This window comes from Dendropsophus ebraccatus, chromosome 7 (genome assembly GCF_027789765.1).
Source record: "Dendropsophus ebraccatus isolate aDenEbr1 chromosome 7, aDenEbr1.pat, whole genome shotgun sequence".
NCBI classification, from domain to species: domain Eukaryota; kingdom Metazoa; phylum Chordata; class Amphibia; order Anura; family Hylidae; genus Dendropsophus; species Dendropsophus ebraccatus.
In genome coordinates this window covers 116,090,648-116,111,195 of record NC_091460.1, presented here as the reverse complement: position 1 = coordinate 116,111,195, position 20,548 = coordinate 116,090,648, and the positions used below count along the sequence as shown (strand labels likewise).

General features: G+C 40.2%; 1 protein-coding gene across 2 annotated transcripts in view; it reads left to right on the top strand.

Annotated features, from left to right (window-relative positions):
• Window positions 1–20,548, top strand: part of LOC138797711 (probable E3 ubiquitin-protein ligase HERC6) — a 42,538-nt gene that overhangs the window by 3,257 nt on the left and 18,733 nt on the right. The window contains exons 2-13 of one of the 2 annotated variants that reach the window (XM_069978259.1): window positions 2,056–2,215; window positions 3,352–3,428; window positions 4,733–4,960; window positions 5,052–5,143; window positions 8,124–8,251; window positions 11,105–11,238; window positions 11,339–11,415; window positions 12,864–12,982; window positions 14,242–14,301; window positions 16,332–16,425; window positions 17,925–18,114; window positions 19,781–19,917. In XM_069978259.1, the coding sequence (XP_069834360.1) occupies window positions 2,056–2,215; window positions 3,352–3,428; window positions 4,733–4,960; window positions 5,052–5,143; window positions 8,124–8,251; window positions 11,105–11,238; window positions 11,339–11,415; window positions 12,864–12,982; window positions 14,242–14,301; window positions 16,332–16,425; window positions 17,925–18,114; window positions 19,781–19,917 (1,496 nt within the window). Of the gene's footprint in view, window positions 1–2,055; window positions 2,216–3,351; window positions 3,429–4,732; window positions 4,961–5,048; window positions 5,144–8,123; window positions 8,252–11,104; window positions 11,239–11,338; window positions 11,416–12,863; window positions 12,983–14,241; window positions 14,302–16,331; window positions 16,426–17,924; window positions 18,115–19,780; window positions 19,918–20,548 lie in introns of both variants that reach the window. The other variant, XM_069978258.1, reaches the window with a different exon arrangement.

Genomic DNA, 20,548 nt, shown 5'->3' with positions numbered 1-20,548 from the left:
TAGGTGAAAAAATAAAACCGTTATAAGCGTCACAATAGTCCCATTTTATTTATAATTAATTGCCAAAAAAAAGGATTTCATTTAAAAAATATATATAACATTAGAGAATCTGTGTAAACCTGCATATGGTTGTGTTCGGACTGACCTATAGAATAATTGTATCATGTCGCTGTTACCATATAGTGCATTACATAGACACAGGAACCCCCCAAACGTTACCATATTGCATTCTTTTTTGCGATTTCACCAATTTATATCTTCATAAATAATATATTTGGAATTCCATCATACATGTTATGGTAAAATGAAAGACGCCATTACACAGTACAACTATTCCTGTAACTAATAAGCCATTACATGGCTTGTAGATAGAAAACTGAAAGTGCTGGAGCTCTTAGAAGGGGAGGAGGGAAAAACGGAAACACTAAGATCAAAATTTGCGCGGTCCACTGGGTCATTTTGGGCCTGGTCCTCAAAGGGTTAACCGTACCCATTTGTTGGTGTTTTTTTTAATATCTTTTTATTGTGATTTTAAAGTCTCCAATAAAGTTGTATATTGTATGAATGATTTTGATGTGGAGGGATCCTTATTATAGATGAGCGGACCGGTTCGTTCAATATTTGATTAGCGGGGGGGGGGGGGGGGGGCTGCTGAACTTGGATAAAGCTCTAAGGTTGTCTGGAAAACATGGATACAGCCAATGACTATATCCATGATTTCCACATAGTCTTAGGGCTTTATCCAACTTCAGCAGCCACCGCTAATCAAATGCCGAAAGTTCGACTTGCTTGAGGATCGACTTGCTTGAGGTTCGCTCATCTCTAATCCTTATGTTTTTCCTTATCTTGGTCCAATGTTTATCCTACTTGTCTGAATATTTTTTTTCTTACTATAACTTTAGACAAGTACTTGTAGGGGGTTGAGGATACACATTAAGCTGGTCTTTGTCTGTTCCAATCTGGGGAAGGTGAAGGTACTTTCTGGAAAGTTTGAAAAGGGGTGGAGAGAAAGTGTTTAACCAAGAGCACAAAGCACAAAATGGGGTCTTTTAAAACTTCAGTTTGTGCGTAACATTGCTGCTCAAGTGCATGTTTGAAAGAGACTACTTTCCAACCAGTGACAGCTGTATTCTGTATTCTGTATTCGTAGCTAAATGTATCTCATTCGTGTGTACTTCTTTGCTTAAACTATTCCTTTGTATTTGTTTTTATTACTACAGTAAATGTTTTTTTCACATTACGTCTTAGACTCCCATAAAACACCCAATTTACCCATTGTTATAAAAAAATCAGGTTTTCCATGTCACTAGTAAAAAAAAATTCTTTTAAAATCTCTTATTACTCCATGTTTCTGCTCATTTGTGTGCGTGTGTATATATATATATATATATATATATATATATATATATATATACACACAGTGGTACCTTGGTTTAAGAGTAACTTGGTTTAAGAGCGTTTTGGTTTAAGAGCTCACAGTTTTTCATAATTGTGACTTGGTCTAGGAGCATTGCTTTGGTTTAAGAGCTCCCTGTACTGGGTGGGAGGGGAGTGGAGGAGGGGTATGGTCTGCATAGTGTGGTCTACAGCCCTGTTCTCTGACCCAGAAAGTCTCCCTCACCTTCCAAATCATAGTAGATCCACTTCAGGCTGGGGCTTGCATCAGGGGACAGGACTGTGAAGGTAATCTCTCCATAGCTGTAACCCCTCTCTCCCCAGACAGAGAGTGCTGCATGTATGTGCACACATCTGCCCTGCTCATTCCTTCATGCTCCCTGCAGTCTCTGTCCGCCCTTGTGTTTCCCATCCTCTCCATTACCGTACAGTAACTTATAATATCACGTATTCTGCTGTTTCTGAATGTTTGTTTCATCTGTTCTTCATGTTACTCAGAATGATAAATCAAGTGCGGTCCTGTAACAAATTATGCTCGTAATCCAAGGTACCACTGTATATGCTTTTTTCGAGAATTTTTTTAAACATAGCCTGACCCAATTGAATAAAATTTATAAATGTAAGACAAACTCATGTTTTTTTTTTTTTTCTTCATTAAAGAACAAATCCATTCACTGGAAGCCCAGACAATTGTGGATGTGAGCTGTGGGTGGAACCATTCTGTGGCAATATGCAATGAAGGGAATATCTTCACCTGGGGTGAAGGATCACAAGGACAACTTGGATCGGGACAGTTTCCTCAGAAATCTCCTATTCCTAGGTATATTACAATTTTGAACAACTTTTTGTTACAAGTTTCTTTCAATGCTACACAGGAAATGAAGTCTTATATGGTGCAGTGCCAAAATGTTGTTGGGTTGTCCCAGGTAGTATAGGTAATATATACACGGATGCCCTAAACCTGCAGCATTCTAGGTGTTGCAAAGCTTTGGCTGTCCAGACATGATAGGAATTGTAGTTTTTTAAGAGCTAGAGGGCCTGTCCATCTCCTAAAGTCCCAAGAATCAATAATGATGATAGCAGAAGTTGTTTAAAAAATCTACTGCCTGGAAAACATGGATAAAAACTACTAGGCTGTATCCATATTTTCCAGAACTCCTAAGGGCTGCATCCAACTTATTTAGCCACTAGTAATCAAATGCTGCAAACTTGGGTTCAGATGAATTCGAGTATACTTGGGGATCACTCATCTCTATTTCCTATCTTGTTCCAATAAATTGTGGTGTGGTGCTAGGATGTAAGGGTGTGGGATTAATGTAATGATATAGGTTGTAATTAGAGATGGGAAAACCAATCCACTCGAACCTAGATTCGTTCCAAACATTGCAAAAAGTTTGGTTGGCTACCGAACCAAACTTTCTGCAAAGCTCGGAAGGTTTCGGGAAGATGGCCCTGCTTATATAAAAAAAATAAAAATAATAATTTACATATTCTTACCTGCCGCGATCCTGCTGTGTCTCCTGGTGGCTTTCTGGTCCTGCCCCAGCGTCTTCTGCGGTGAAGGCTTGCCCAGCCAATTACAGGCTGACTAGGACAGGAAGGAACTCTTGTCTCTTGAGTGACAGCCCACTCAGCCAATCACAGGCCATGGTGATGTCCCACCCTAATCAGCCTGTGATTAGAAGAGCAGGCCTTCACCGTGGAAGACGCCAGGACGGACCCTGAGGGAGCGTGAACATGTAAGTATAAGGAGCAGCCTTTAGAAACCGCATTAAAACAGCTAAAATCCTAAAATGTGGTTTGTTAAAGTTTGGTTCGGCACAAATCCGAATTTTACATTTAAGTTCAGCGAACCTGCCGAACCGAACTTTTGAAAGGTTTGCTCATCTAGCTCATCTAATGACATTGTATAAAAAAATGTGTCACTAATGATTGCCCTTTTTCTTCACACCATAGGAAGATAGCTGGATTGTCTGGTCTAAGAATAATACAAATATCTTGTGGACACTTCCATACAGTCGCCCTTTCTGCAGGTATTTGATGAACAAGCTTGTCTTGTCGCACTTTAACGTACTTCTTAAGGCTATGTTCACACTGCGTACGATTCCGGCCGCATTTCGTACGCCGCCGTACATGTGCGGCTGAAACTACGGGCGTGGGAGAAATCGACATGAGGCCGGATGCGTACGAACCGCGAACATACATCTGTAGTAGAGTTATGCTTCCCTAGCTTGTTTCGAAGCAATCTGAAGCAGGTCATTTACTTGGAAATCTTCGCCGCAGCCCAATAAAACTCACAGAACCTTTTGGATCGAAAAATCAAGTTCAATTTGGCTGAAATAAGTACTTCGTACGGGACCGCATGGAAATCCACGGCCGTGAGTTGGAACAGTTCCGTCCTCAAACAATGGTCTTGTTCATTTTTCACGGCGCCGCATACGATCTGGCCGTAAGTCCATACGTAGTGTGCATTGTGCGCCCGAATATCGTATACTTTCAAGTAAACGCATCAACCTCAAAACTACGTGCGTATATTCGCGGTTCGCACTATGGCCGGAAAGATACGTAGTGTGAACATAGTGAACATAGCCTTATAATGTGTATGAATTGATGGGGTTATCCAGTAAAAAAAAAAATCTTTCAAATCAACTGGTTTCAGAAAGTTATATAGATTTGTAATTTACTTCTATTTACAAATCTCAAGTTTTCCAGTACTTATCAGCTGCTGTATGTCCTACAGGAAGGAGTGTATTCTTTCCAGCCTGACACAGTGCTCTCTGCTGCCACCTCTGTCCATGAGCAGGAGATGTTTTCTATGGGGATTTGCTAGTGCTCTTGGCAATTACTGACATGGACAGAGGTGGCAGCAGAGAGCACTGTGTCAAAATGGAAAGAAAATACTTCCTCCTGCAGGACATACAGCAGCTGGAAGACATGAGATTTTTAAACAGAAGTAAATTACACATCTAAAAGGGATAAAGAGTATCCCTTTAAATTCTTTATTTAGAACATAAAACCTTTTGACATACATATAATATAGAGTTTTTAGGCTGATTATGTTATTAATAGAGACGAGCCTCCCACAGCAAACAACCAAAGTGGGTCCACCATCTGGTGGTGGGTAACACCTCACATTTCTCCACCAATATGGGAGCACTTGTAGTAGAATTTTTGTATTTTGCAGATCCACTTTAGCCATGGGATTGGGAGAGACCTGAAACTCCATGAGCCAAATTAGCTCTAGGGCACCATCTTTAATGCCTGCTCACTTTACATGAGATTACATTTTGATGTAGGATATCAGGTCCTTCAAAGTATTCTTTGCATTGTTTTTCAGACAGCAATGTTTTTTCATGGGGAAAGAACGATGTTGGTCAACTTGGGCTGGGCAAACAGATTCCAAACCAAGCCAGTCCTCAGCTTGTGAAGTCTCTGAAAGGAGTTCCTCTGGTCCAAGTCTCTGCAGGTGGCTCTCAGAGCTTCGCGTTGTCCATGTTAGGAAAGGTGTTTGGATGGGGAAAAAATAATGCAGGACAACTAGGAATTCAGAGTGTCCCTCTAAAAGGTATATTGTGCTCATGGACATAATAGTCATCTGTAGAGATTTACAGCCGAGAGAAATAATAACCTGTTTGTTGTTTATTCCTAATAAGCAGGTGTATATAGACCATATGCGGTGAGCTCTTTGAGAGATAATGGTGTTATCTATATCAGTTGTGGAGATGAACACACGGCTGTATTAAGCAAGGTAAATACAATGATTGTGAATGGTTACTATAGTATCTGATATACTGTGAAAAAAACATTAATATTACATTCTCCTAGGACTTCACATTTTCTACCAGTATTAGGCTGGGTTTATGAAAAACGAGTGTGCATCATGTGTGTGCATCCGTTTTTCCATTGAATTCCATTATAAAAAAAACAAACAGATCAAAACGGATCAGTTTTTTTGTTAAGGGTACAAACACACACACCGTATATGCAGCAGATACGCAGCAGATCTGCAGCAGATTTGATGGTGAAGACTTGATGCTGTGTTCAGTTATTTAGATCTGCTGTGTATTTGCTGTGTATCGCAGCAGTAAATATGCTGCGTATACGGTGTGTGTGTGTTTATACCCTTAGGCTACGTTCACATCAGCGTTTTTCTTTGTTTCTAACGGATCCATCTATATTAATTAAATGGATGAGCATAAACTGATGAGCAGACTGATGCAAACTGATTGCAAAATGTTCATCTTTTTTTAATGGTCCGTTTGTATTTTGGCTTAAAAAAAAACTGACTTTTGTACCACAGTCAGCATCCGTTTTTCTATCCGTTTATTTCTCTTCTTTGGTTTCTTGCTGCTTCTGCGCATGCTCAGTGCATAAACGGATGAAAACAAACGGATGTGAATGGAAATACCTTCCGTTTTAGATCGTTGACTACAATGTAAAAAAAAAAACGGAAGTGCACTTTCCGTTTGTGATCCGTTTTTTGAAACGGAAAGAAAAATACTGCAAACACAATTTTTTCCTCCGTTCAAAAAACAAAAAACGGATCTTGAACGGATTGCATGCAAATGGAGCACAATTAGGGCAAACAGAGCACACTAATATATCATGGGAATTTATGGGGATTTAAACAGTTTCCGTTTTGCTTACTCCAAAACAGAAAAGGTAGACGATATGGTGTCGGATGGTCAAACGCTGATGTGAACGTAGCCTAACGGACACAAAAATGAGGTTGACTACATTTTTGTGTACGTTATAAAAAACTAATCAGTTTTGCTTAGTTTTTTTTATAATGGAATCCAATGGAAAAATGGATCAAAATGGATACGCACACCCGTCCATTCTTTCCATCCGTTTTTTGCAAAAAAAAAAAAAAAAAAGGATTGCAAAAACGTAGTGTGAACCCAGCCTTACATACTAGAAGGAGGCAGAAGCTAATGTAAATAAGTCACTGACCGGCTCTATCTGCAACATTGTAGCTTCTTTGTAATGCTGGGAGTGTTAATCTGAGGTCAAGCTGCTGATGAATGCATTACAAAGAAGCTACAGTGTTGCAGATAAAGCCAGTCAGGGACTTGTTTACATCAGCCATCTCAGAAGGGAAAGGGAGGAGGGGAGACAGAAAGAAAAGCTCACACACAGTTTTTTGTGTTTTCAGCAGAAAGCAGCAGCTCAGAACTGGGAGAAGGAGACTGAATAGATATAAAGTAATATAACTTTATTAAAGGACAACTCCGGAGATTTTCCTTTTAGCTTATTTAACACACATTACAAAGTTATATAACTTTTTTGTAATGTATGTAAATAAGCTGTGTGGCCCATTACCCACCGTAGGAAGTGTGTATGTGTCTGGTTTTTTTTTAGGTCCTGCTGGAGTTGTCCTTTAAAGCAATGTATTAGCAAAAAAATTAAAATAAAAAAATCCCTCGGCGTAACCTTTTAAAGCAACATAAAAGTAGGATTTTGGTTGTATCAATTTAGCTGATTTCAGAAAACCAATTTTTTCCAGCCAAGTCAATCCCAATGTTGTGGGCTGGTCCTAATCCCTTCAATCAGACAGATTTTAAAAATTAGAAGAATAAGGTCCTGACCTCTGGGATGCTGAACAAGCTCTTCCTAAAGCTGCATTCACTGTGTTTAATGAGAACCTTCCTCAAACAAAGGAAGGTTGACATGAAAGTACACATAGTAATATAAAAAAAACCTCACTTAAAGTGTCACAGTCGTTATAACTTTCAAAATCTAAATCAACAGTGATATAAAGAAGTTTGCAATATACATTCATTATTTTATTATTTTTAGTTATCATGCTGTAAAACAAAGCTGTACTTACCAGAAATCCAGGCCCAGTCTCCAGAAGGCAATTTTTTTAGTCTTGTGCTGGTTAAAAAAAAAAGTGACTAAACACATGAAGACCCGGCGTGTACAGAGAGCTCAATGTGTCTGTCAGTCCCATGACTACCTTCTCTGTGAGAGCAGATGACCTGAGACTGGACTTCGTGTGTTTAGACTCTTGTAAAAGACTATAAGTATTTCGTTTTTCTATCTACTGTTGTTTTAGGTTACTTTTAGTTTTTCACATCTACTGTTGATTTAGGTTACTTTTTAGTTCTTCACATCTACTGTTGATTTAGGATTTGAAGGATATAACAACAGGTACACTTTAAGTCCAATGTCCATAGTAAACGATGGCAAGAAGCCATGTGCGATGAGTATGTCAAGTCATTCTACAGGTATTCATAAGCAATAAGGCCCAGGGCCGTATTTACCACTAGGCACCCGTGGTCCGGTGCCTAGGGCAGCACCTTGCAGGGGGGCAGCACCAGGGAGCAGGGGGAAAGAAAAAAATAATTTTTTTGTTTTTATTTTTTTAGTTTCCCCCCTCCCGTTCAAACTTGCCAGTAAATCTGGTGTCTTTTTCAGGGGGGTGTGGGGTATGGTGGTATTGGTCAGGTCTGGTTTCGCCAATAGGTGCGTGAAGATGGGGTGTCTTTAGGTTTAGTGCCTAGGGCAGCAGCAGCTGTTAATACAGCCCTGATAAGGCCTAAAACAGAATTAAACAGTAGGTAGAATAAAACTCAACAGAGCCAAGGAGGGCCGACTTGGCTCCATTTAGCGCGTAGACCACAGCGGGAACAAGATGAGGAAGGGCAACATAGAGAGGATGACTGAATGACCAGGGTTTACAATTTCAACTTCATGACTTTTTGAACTTGCGTTACTTTTACTAGGAGGGCACTGTCTATATTTTTGGAGATGGCACACAAGGACAGCTGGGGAAAAGCTCTGTCGCTCACACCTCTGTGCCTCAGAAGATAGAAGAATATGAGGGGCAGGTTTCCCAGATAGCATGTGGAAGGTAAGCAATAAATTGTGCATTGCCCCAGGTTGGCTAACTAGACGTATAGTAAAATTAAAGTTACAACTTTGTAAATAATTGTAAACATGTGCATCAATATGGGGAAATCTTTGGAAGGAACTTTTGACAAATTATCAGGCGAATTACTTCTGATAACAAGAATAAAAGCTCTGTGCGGGTGTAGACACTACTAAAGCTCTCTGACCAGTAGGTAGACAGATATTGGAGGTCTTCTGGTCAATATATTGGTTCCTTGCTCTTAAAGGTATGTCAAGTATGTCAGAAGTTGTTGATTGCGTAGACTAATCGTGCATTTACACAGGCAGCTTTATCTGACAGATTTTTGAAGCCAAAGCCAGGAACAGACTATAAACAGGGAACGGGTCATAAAGGAAAGACTGAGATTTCTCCTATTTTCAAATCCATTCCTGGCTTTGGCTTCCAGAATCTGTCTGATAAATCTGCTTGTGTAAACGCACCATAATAATTCGCCCAATTGAACGATTAACAAGTTCGAAGTAACAATGTGTTTTTTATAACGATCAGCGTTTAGACGGAACAATATATCGCTTGGAAAAATTGTTATTGCGATCGTTTTAAGATCGCTTAAGCCCATCTCACACATAGGGTGAAACGGTGAAAGATTGTTTACACAAAGCGTTCTGCGAATTTCTAGCGAACTACCAACAACGATTCGAGTACATGTTAAAAGATCAAAATGAACGATTTCTCGCTAGTCGCTTGATCATTTGCTGTGTTTACACGTACGATTATCGTTCGAATTCAATCGTATTGTGCAAATTCAAACGAAAATCGTCCCGTGTAAAACCACCATTAGTCTCCATTGTCGTAATAAGTAAAAGGCTAGGGAGTGGATTATGCTGCTTCCGTACTCCCCAGCTATATCTTCGGATCATAGCGTGTTGCAGCATTGAGACCCACTGCAATCAAAAACTTCTGACATGCCTGGTGACATAAAACAAAAAGTTCAACAGCAACCTGCAGGTCCATTTGATCAAACAGTGTACCATGTCACCACGTTAATGTGTCCTCAGAGACAGGTTTTGAACCCAGCCCAATGGAAATAAGAAAGCTACCTTATGGCTATGTTTTTATTGGCCGTTTCATGGCCACTTTTTTGGATGGCCTTCATTTTGAAACATAAATACTGCTATATTATACAAATTACGGCAGTGATTTTCCTAATGCAGCCGCATTTCTGTTGCAAAATGATGGCAGTCTAAAAAGACGTCTGTAAAGTGACTAAAAAAAAAGATGTTGTGGGAACATAGCCTTAGGGCCCTATTACACGGGACAATTATTGTGCGGAAAATCGTTATATCGTTCGAATTTAAACGATAACCGTTCTGTGGAATTGCAGGCATCGATCGAGAAATCGTTCGTATGTCGTTGATCGTTTAGATCTAAAACTAAAGTTATTGTTACTCGTTCTTTGTATTTCCACATTCATTCGCTCAAGTTCCGTATTTTTCCACTAATCGTTCAGTGTAATTGCACATTGTTTATTGTTTTCCTGAGATCAGAAGGAGTAAACGATCATAGTAACAATCGCAATACCAATCATAATAACGATCATCGTATCTAACGACCATCATTCTGTGTAATATGGTGAACAATTTCAGGTTAACGATAAACAATTTTGTTTGCAATCGTTTATCGTTAGTCATTAATTGTTAAAAATCGCTTAGGCTTCTGCCAGATACCAATTCTGCATAGTGTTTTGGGGCTAAAAAAAAATGCCACCAAAATGCACAAATAACAGACGGCAATTTTTCCTGCTTTTTTCCTGGCATTTTCTAATTTTAGTGTAAAATAGAATAGCCGGTTTTATTTTATCCCCTGCCTTTTTTTTTCATTACAAGTAATTTGATTCTTTCATCATGTGTACCATGATTTCTATTGAACAATTAATTTAGAAAAAAACACCTAAATGAATATAGACGTGGATTTTTTTCTCTACCATGCTGCAATTTTGCAAAACTGCCAAGGCGCAGTAAAATGCCAAAATGCCCTGAAAAAACACCAAACAGAAAAAATCAAGCTTTTCATATTTCCCTATAGACTTTCAGATAACATCTGGCTGCAGCAGTTTTGAGTTAAAAAAAAAACACACACACTCCAATTTTGGTGGCTTCAAACTAATAATAGCCAATCCACAGCCTAGTGCAGGAATCCAAGAAAAATAGTGTATTGAATAGTAAGGAACTGTCCACATAATAATAATAAAACTATAGACCATTTATTTTTTTGAAAGCATCTACAGTGTGCTTTACTGTGTAATGTAGGTGCATTCCACATCAGTTTTTGAGTGCAAACCATAGGATAGGACATTAAAGGGGTTGTCCAGAAAAAATATATTTCTTTCAAATCAACTGGTGTCAGAAAGTTATATAGATTTGTAATTTACTTCTATTAAAAATTCTCAAGTCTTCCCATACCTATTAGCTGCTGTATGTCCTGCAGGAAATGTTTTTTTTTCAGTCTGACATAGTACTTTCTGCTGACATCTCTGGCCGAGACAGGAACTGTCAAGAGCAGGAGAGGTTTTCTATGGGAATTCATAGAAAACCGAGACTGTCTCGGCCAGAGATGTCAGCAGAGAGCACTGTGTCAGACTGAAAATAAAACAACAATTCCTGCAGGACATACAGCAGCTAATAAGTATGGGAAGACTTTAGATTTTTTAATAGAAGTAAATTACAAATCTATATAACTTTCTGATATCAGTTGATCTGAAACAAAAGGATTTTCGCTGGACAACCCCTTTAGATCTTAAACTTAAAATGTTGCCTCTTTCCCATAATTCTCAGCAGTATTGTTTTCTGTTTCCAGCTATCACACACTTCTTTATCTTTTCACCTCTAATCAAATTGTATCATTGGGTTATGGACTGCAAAGGAAACTAGATGAGCAGCCATCAGAAGTGCCCCTGCCATCTGACCCTCGCAGCTTATTCACTTCAAAAGGTAAAGTTTTAATTCCTTCTTCTCTCCCCTCCCTTTTCCTGACTCTAATCAGTAAAAGAAAATTTTTAAAGGTTTGCTAATGTGCACTTTGTTTTTTCAGACCTCAAAGACATTCATCTAAAGCAAATCTTTGCTGGAAATAACGTCAGCTTTACAACCTCCACTCTACAACCGCAGGTTTGATGAGGCATAGCACAATAGTGTATAGAAGACTTTTTTCATGGGCTAGAAAAATTATAGTTCAGTATAGTTCATTTACTTTTTATTTTTGAAATGACCAATTTGTGGCTTATGGTGTGTTTACACAGACAGATTATCTGAAAGATTTTTTAAGCCAAAGCCAGGAACTGATTTGAATAGAGGAGAAATCTCAGGGCCACATGTATCATCCGGCGAATGGATGGTTTTCGGCGGAAAGTGCCGATTTGCGTCTTTTTTTAAGCAAAAATGGCGGATTTGCGAATAAAATATTCGCAAATCGGCACTTTCCGCCCAGTACGCCAGGGGGCGGAAAAGGGGCGGAGAGTGGGCGGAACGGAGGGAGCGGACTCAGAGTCCGCGCCATATATCATCCGTTCCGCCAAAATGTACGCCGAAAACCTACTCCAGTCCTCAGCTGGCGTAGGTTTTCGGCGGTGCGCAACGGCGCGCACGGGATTTATGTAGAGGCAGTCCGCCTCTACATAAATCTCCGTAGCGCCGGAGCTGCGGGGGCATTTTTACGTCCAGCGTAAAAAACGCCGGACTTAATAAATGCCTCCCTCAGTCTTTTCTGTATGACCTGTTCCCTGTTTATAGTCTGTCCCTGGCTTTGGCTTTATTAGACAACCACCACTCAGGTAAAGTGTCCTCCATGGGATCACTATTCCCCGTATAGTCTCAAATAAAAGGCAATGAATCCAGACAGAAATTCTTTTGTTCTAATTATATTAAAAGTTTTTTTCACAAAGTATACAGATTATTTCTTTCTATACTTTCTGAATGCACACCTGTAAGTTCCGGGGCGATTATCCAGCATTCCACATAGAAGCTCAGGAGCCGCCATCCATAAGCCGTAATGCACTTAAGCCCCTATTACACGTTCCCCGCTTGCTGCCGGCGCTATTACACACCAACAGCGAGCGGGTAAGTCCGGTGGAGGTGGGGGGCCCGGGTAAGCTGCATGGGCTCCCCATACGATCTTTAAATTGTACAGAGAGATAGCCAGTGCTCCTATTACAGGGAGCGATGGCTGCTCTCCAACTCGTTTGTCTTTTTAAAATGTTGAAAGGCAATGAAAGACAATGATCAACCAACATCGTTCATGTCAGCTGATTGTTGCCTTTCATTACACAAGGTGATTATCGGCCGTAATGGCCAATAATTGGCTAAATACAGATGATAATCGCTTTTTGTAATAGCTGACGAGAGTAGTAGCCATGCGGTGCATCGTCCCGCAACGTTTCAGGATGGACCTCCTCCTTTGTCAAGCGTATATTTTATAGTCTTTCCCATATATGCAGTGGACTCACATCTATCTGACATTTATGGTCATTTTTGCAGGAAGAATATTATTCCTTTTTTTTTTTTTTTTTTTTTTTTTTTTTTTTACAATTTTTAACTAATGCTTCTATGTTGTCTTGTAGACCCACACTATTACTCTAATGACTGATAACCTGCAAAAGATTTACCGACTAGACAACGCTTTGGTAAAGAGCTGGATAGACACAAAACCTGGAAAACCAAAGCGCCAGGATGCAAAAAGGTTTTTTTTTTTTATTGGAAATTATTTTATCAGCCCTTTTCATGCTACAAATTACAAAGTATCATCTATTTCTGCCTGGCGCAAAAATCTACACCTGCCTGGGAGGAAATAAATGACTATGAAATATGGCTGTTATGTTATCAAGATTTTGTCTTGCTTAATTTTAGTTGGAACATTCTTGTAAGGGAACCAATCAGCACGGTAGCTTTACATGGGGGAAAAATAAGTTTTATTCTGGCGCATGAGGGTGGCAACTAGTCATCTTGGCAGGGAGCCGCCCAGGCCTAGTTGAGGCTCTCTGCCTGTCAGCGCGCAGTGCAGGGATGATTGACAGGCAGAGAGACCCATTAGTGGTCTGCCGCCCCTCTCCCGGCCTTGTGGCTGGAATAAAACCACTTTTTCCCTAATGTAAAGCTACCGCTGCAGATGCACCTGGTAGCCTCGGGGAGCTGCACAGTAGATCTTTGCTGTGCAGCTGTTAACCATATCAGCATAATTGGTTTCCTTAAAGCGAATTTACCAGCAGGTACATCGCTTTAAGATCTTTACATTAATAGACTGGCGCCACGATGCTGGTGCCATGGTCCTTTTTTGACCCGCCCGTTCCCAGCTTCAGGCAGGGCCGATGACCTGGAATAGTCCCGCGGCATTGGCATCCCTGTGCCGGCGCCAGTCTATTAGTGTAAAGATCTTAAAGTGATGTACCTGCTTTAAATAAACATGGCAGTAGAGCAGTAGCAGATTACAATAGGTCCTTTTCGAGTGGTAGCCCGAGGCCCTGAGCTCCTGAGGGGCCCATGGCCACCCAAAAGGACTTTTAGTTTACTTTTAGTTGTGTACTGTCTCCTTGCTACATTTCTGCCATGATTTGCAAAAAATCGCTGCTTTTTTACTGCAATTTTGCACAAATTAGGGCATCATGATATTATCCATCCTGTACTATGAACACCACACTAGTGTTGCCATAGTTACAGTGGGTTGAGGGGCCCAGGCCTGGTGAACAGCTCAGGGCCTATAATAAAGTTAATCCGCCCCTGTAGTAGAGAATTGCATTATACTAACTAGAGATGAACAAACTTGCTGAAAGTTGGGGGGTTTGCATGAACCCAAACGATCAGCATTTGAATCCCACTGCCTGGAGAAGGTGGATGCAGCCCGGGGACTGCCTGAAAAACATGGAGACAGCCTATGGCTATAGATTTCTGAATTGGCATAAAGAAAGACTGTGCTTAGAGAATGACTGCTTTTCTGTTTTGCAGGGAAATAATGAACATTTTTTCATCACCTGCTTGCCTGACTGCAAGTTTTTTAAGAATCCGGTATGGGAAAACATTTTTCTTCTTTGCTGTCATTTCTATGTAACAATGGTAAAGTAGTTCGGTATATGACAAAAGGCATATACATTTCCTAAATTTGCATATTCTCTTTCTGTTCTGATAATACTATTATATATATATATATATATATATATATATATATATATATATATATGCAAAAAAGGGGTCCATGGAGCCTCAGTTACGAGTCTCAAAACACGGGAATAGCCAGATATCCCTCCCTCCAGAGAAGGAAGCCCATTGCCAAGGGGTGCCTCCTTGTGGGGAGAGCACCAAACCACCCTGATACGTAGTCCCTCAGGTCCTCACTCTGTTGCGAGCTTTGGGACCTAAATAGGGAAACACCAGGGTGGCCCCTGTGAGTCAAAGTCTAACTCTGTGGCGAGTATAACGACATAAGACAAGGGTTACCAAGGCTAGGCTTGACTCACAGGGGCCACCCTGGTGTTTCCCTATTTAGGTCCCAAAGCTTGCAACAGAGTGAGAGGACCTGAGGGACTATGTATCAGGGTGGTTTGGTGCTCTCCCCACTAGGAGGCACCCCTGGGCAATGGGCTTCCTTCTCTGGAGGGAGGGATATCTGGCTATTCCCGTGTTTTGAGACTCATAACTGAGGCTCCACGGACCCCTTTTTTGCATATTCAGATTTTGTATGGGACAATCAATGGAGACTCGTAAATGAGTACTCCATTGGAATTTTTCACTGTTCTCCCTGAGTTCAGTGATTGTTGTGTTTTGTTGGTCTATTTAACATTGCCCCAGTAGCCAGAATCCTGCTCCACACTGACGAGGGGCAAATACCCCGAAACTGCAGTCTGTGGATGGATGCCTAGCCTTGATAACCCTTGTCTTATGTCGTTATACTCGCCACAGAGTTAGACTTTGACTCACAGGGGCCACCCTGGTGTTTCCCTATTTAGGTCCCAAAGCTCGCAACAGAGTGAGGACCTGATGGACTACGTATCAGGGTGGTTTGGTGCTCTCCCCACTAGGAGGCACCCCTTGGCAATGGGCTTCCTTCTCTGGAGGGAGGGATATCTGGCTATTCCCGTGTTTTGAGACTCGTAACTGAGGCTCCAGGGACCCCTTTTTTGCATATTCAGATTTTGTATGGGACAATCAATGGAGACTCGTAAATGAGTACTCCATTGGAATTTTTCACTGTTCTCCCTGAGTTCAGTGATTGTGTTGTGTTATATATATATATATATATATATATATATATATATATATATATATATATATAATAACCATTTATGTTCATTTTTCCATGGATTTTTTTATTCCTTCACTGCAACCAAAACTAAAAGGGGTTGTCCAGCGAAAATCTTTTTCTTTCAAATCAACTGGGTTCAGAAAGTTATATAGATTGGTAATTTACTTCTATTTAAAAATCTTAACTCTTCCTACACTTATCAGCTGCAGTATGTCTTGCAGGAAATGCTGTTACCTTTCCAGTCTGACATAGTGCTCTCTGCTGCCATCTCTGTCCTTGTCAGGAACTGTCCAGAGCAGGAAAGATTTTCTATGGGGATTTGCTGCTGCTCTGGACACTTCCTCACATGGACAGAGGTGGCAGCAGAGAGCACTGTGTCAGGCTGAAACAAAAACAACACTTCCTGCAGGACATACAGCAGCTGATAAGTATTGTAAAACTTGAGATTTTTAAATAGAAGTAAATTACAAATCTATATAACTTTCTGAAACCAGTTAACTTGAAAGATTTTCTCTGGATAACCCCTTTAAAAGAAATGAGGCAACATGGCTAAGAGTTTTGATTAAAATATTTTGGATTTGCTTTTCTGATAAAGATTTCAATCACCCTGTGTATACTAAACCTATCCCATCTGTCCTTCAATTCTTGCTAATATACATTAAGAAGAAAAACAAAAAACATGTAAATCAAAGTATATCTAGCAGATTCCAGTTTATATAAGGCCTGACAGCAATAGACGCATGGATAGACCTATCTGCTATTGCTGATTTTTTCTTCTCTGTTAACCCCCCTATAGCACCGCTTCATCTGACACATCTCTAATAGTGGATCTTCTTCTTGCAAATGAACTATTTAAAAAACTCTGTGAACACAAGTGGATTGTTGATATTGTAAGTGATTTACTCAGATTTAATTTATTTCTTTCATCGAGACTAAACAAAACCCATGTCATGGCTCATTACATACTGACTTCATTCTAAATATGCATTATTAAGCCGGGTTCACACTATGCATGACAGCGGCCGTTCTGTGACCGGGCCGTGTCACAGAATGTCCGCTGTCAGTGAAGTTCATCCTGGCCGGTACTACAGTACTGACTGGATGAACATCATTTCTTTTTACTTGGAATGCGGGCACATGCGGGTGTACCTACATTCCAGTTTACCACAGCCAACAATTTAAGGTGTGGTTGCAGCTGCACTTTACATTGTCTGCTCTGTCAGTCTTGTGTGGCCGCACAAAACTGACATGACAGTTTTTTTGCGCGGCCGCGAGAAATCCCGGCCGGAGAGTATACAGAGTGTATACACTCCGGCTGGGATTCCATTGAAATGTATTGCAATGTATTTTTTCATTTAATAACGGCCGGTGTTGCAATCTGCAACAATAGCCAAAATTAAATGAAAAGATACATTGTGTGAACATAGCCTAACAGGTAAAATCTTTTATGAAAAAAAAATGAAGGAAATTTATCAAGCGTGTACACCAGGAAAAAGTGCAGATTTTATGTGCAAACTGTGCGTCCTGTTGATGGGCGGGAAGGAGGCATGAAAAGGTGCGTCCAATTTATCCTGATATACACTTCAGAGCTGCTGTAAAGATCTGCGATAGATGAACAGATTCATCAGATTTACTGAGAGGTATGCACCTTTCAGTAAATCCTGTGTTCCTGTGTGGGAGTAGGGCTTTATGTTAGACCACCATACTTGTATGCCAGCCATTTTAAAGGACCCCCATGGATTTTTCAGCTTCATGTGGACAGTGAAAGCCATTTCTAGATGGTATATAAACTTTCCCTACCTTTTGGGGAGACCCCCTTAATAGGGTGTCCCTAACCAAGATGGCATTCCCTTCCTACTTTAGGTGCAAGGGACAAAATAATAATAATAATAATAATAATAATAATAATAATAATGAGGTGAAAGTAAAAAGAAGAAAAACACCAGTTTTAATAGCAAAATAAATCTATAACCACCAATTAGGAAAAAAAAAAAAAAACACAAAAATGTTTTACATAAAAAATTTGGAGATAGATATACAGTTTACAGAATTTTGTCAGTTCCCATATTCATTGGCAACTTGGCAAAATTGGGTGCTGATGTATACCTGCATGGACCCTATTTACTTCTATGGCCAACTAGTGTTTATATTCCAGTCATTTCCTGTCTGTATATGAGTCTTTACATGTACTTAAGAGTGAAGCAAACCACATGCTTTATTATTTAAAAAAAAAACCATCTCTGGGCATATGTAAAAAAAAAGTTACTTGTCCGAAGGACCCCTTTAATATTAAAAAGGCAACAAAGGAAGCTCCTACTATAGGACTGCTTGATAGATCTCCCCCCAATTTTTTACAAAGTCTAATACTGTTCTGTATTGTTTTTTTCAGATATGCTCCAGTTTAAAAAATGAGTTGATCCCAGCGACTGAGAGTCTTCCAAACCTTTTTGAAGCTCTGTCAGTTTTCCTTTTAATCCCAGAATTCCCTATAATGCAGGATGCCAATATCTGCTTGCCATTAGCGGCCGCTTTGGTAGAGGAAATCTACAATCTAAACTCGAATGCTCTAAAAATGTTGGGTATGTTCTTTTACATGTAAAAACAGTCAAGCAATGTCACTGACCTAGAGTATTATGTGTTGTATAGTTGAGCTTCATGATAACCCATTTGGGGTGTATGGATATCAAAGAGGGGGAAGTCTTGTCTCAGGATTCCTCAATATAGACCAGAGTGGAAGAGCAGCTATGGCAGACTCATCCTTGTATTACTTTATCATCCATTTATTTGGGACCATTCATACAGCCAGACCTATGGCAGTCAACCGATGACCAAGGTGGAGCTTTGGGTCCTGTTAAAACATTACTTTTAAATAATGCAGTTATTTTGCTGCATCAAAAGTCAAATAATTTAGCAAATAGTGTTCAGTAAAAAGTGTTTTGTGTCTACCGCACCTATGAAGAGCTATGACTTTTCAAATTTTAAAGAAGTTCTGTTAAGTCTCTGGTCAGTCTCTTTCATCAGTACCCAACTTTTTTTTAGCAACCTACAAAATGTATGTTAAAGTGAATGTACCATTGCAAAATGTATTTTTTTTTTACTACCTGGCTGGCAACGTTTCGGTGATCCCGGTGACATGGTCCATTTTTCAAACGCCGCTCAGTACCCACGTTTGTTGACATTTTTTTTCATGTGTACCGCCTCCAGTGTTATGATATACTTCCCCCTTTCGGTGACCAAGGGGAGGGGATATCATTACACTAGGGGAGTCAGTCCCGCCTCTAGCGCATAGAGCGGGATGACGCACATGAAGAAACCAAGTGCAAGGAACTGGGCAGCATTTTGAAAAATGGACCGCGCCACCGGGATCACAGAAGGGACGACCAGAAAGTGAAAAAAATATTCACTTGCCAAAATGGTAGAACACAATATGAATACGGAATCAGACTACACAGGATCGTTTGTAGTCTGTAACCGTGGGGACACTTAGCTCTTCATAGAAACAAAAGACACAAAATTGGTTCCAAATGTAGACATAGGCCCAGATTTATCAAAGGGTCCAAAATAGACACTGGTGTAAACTGCCAATAGCAACCAATCACAGCTCAGCTTTCATTTTACCGGAGAGGAATGCTAAGCTGGGATTGGTTGCTGTTGGCAGTTTATACCTTTTGAGTGATGGGTTATGACTTAGTTTAATAAAGACCAATTGTTTTCTTGGACTTTTTCTTTTATTCTGTAAACACAGTTTTGCATTAAAGTAGTATTCTGGTCAGGTAAAATACATACTAAATCAACCCCCACCCCCCCTCCTTCTGGAGACTAACAATTTGTTCCATACTTGTCATTATCTTTTCAGTCTCCTGAAAAAAAATGCTGACTTGTGCTAAAGACACAGAAAACTGTGTGTGAGCTGTTCTCTGTCTCCCCATCCTCCCCTTCTCTTCCCAGAAGGCTCATGTAAACAGCTCCCTGTCCACTGATTCTGCACTCTGTAAGGGCCGTATTTCACAGCCCGACATTACAATGTAAGGGAGCACAGGGAGTCCTGGAAAACATGGATACAATCATATCCATAGGCCGATGGTTGTATCCATGTTTTCCAGGACTCCCTAGGGCTGCATCTATCTTATTCAGCCACTGGTAATCAAAGTCAGAGTGATCCGACTTGCGCCCTCTCTAGTGCACATATAAAGACACCATTATCTTCCTTTAATTACTGATGAATTCTCTTTTGTTATTTATCAGAGACTTTATGGTCATCTTTGCCTCAACTTTCTCTGATGAAACAAATCCAAGTGTTTAAAATAGCCTTGATATTGTCCGTGTACAATAAGGAGGATTCTACTAAACATACACTGGAAGTACTAAAAAAGCTTTATAAGGTGAGTGTGCTATAAAGACTGCATGTAATGGTTTCGCTCTATGGTAACAGATAGGCATAAAAAATAAAAAAAACCCTCCTCCTCCTGGTATACCCCCATCTCAGTTGACAACTGTAAACTTTGCCCACCTGCGTCACCACTACAATGCCTATTGTATCTGCATGTTATTACTCCACCCTATGCTACCTCCCTTTAAAGGGAATATGTCACTAGGTTTATGCTAGGTTTACATAATTTTGTTCAGCCGTTCTCCTAATATGCAGGAGAATAGGATTCTCGCCACACCCCTCCCCCCACCCTCTAGCTGCTGATTGACAGGTGACTGCCTATACTCAGCATGGATAGATAACTGCCAATCAGCAGCTGGTGGGCAGAGTTTTCTGCCTCTCATAAATATCCAGGACTACTGAGCTCACGCACATTATGGAGAGGACTACTTATTATTATATAAATATGTGTGGTGTCATCCCAACATTGTCATTTAATTCTAAAATTAAAATCATTGCATATTATTCTATTGAAATCTCCTGCTTGCTTTGTGTCTCCCAACAAGCAGGGAGATTTCCTCTATGTAACGTAGCCTATAGGATCAGGTAAGTAGATTACAAATTCAGACTGAAGCCCCAATTCC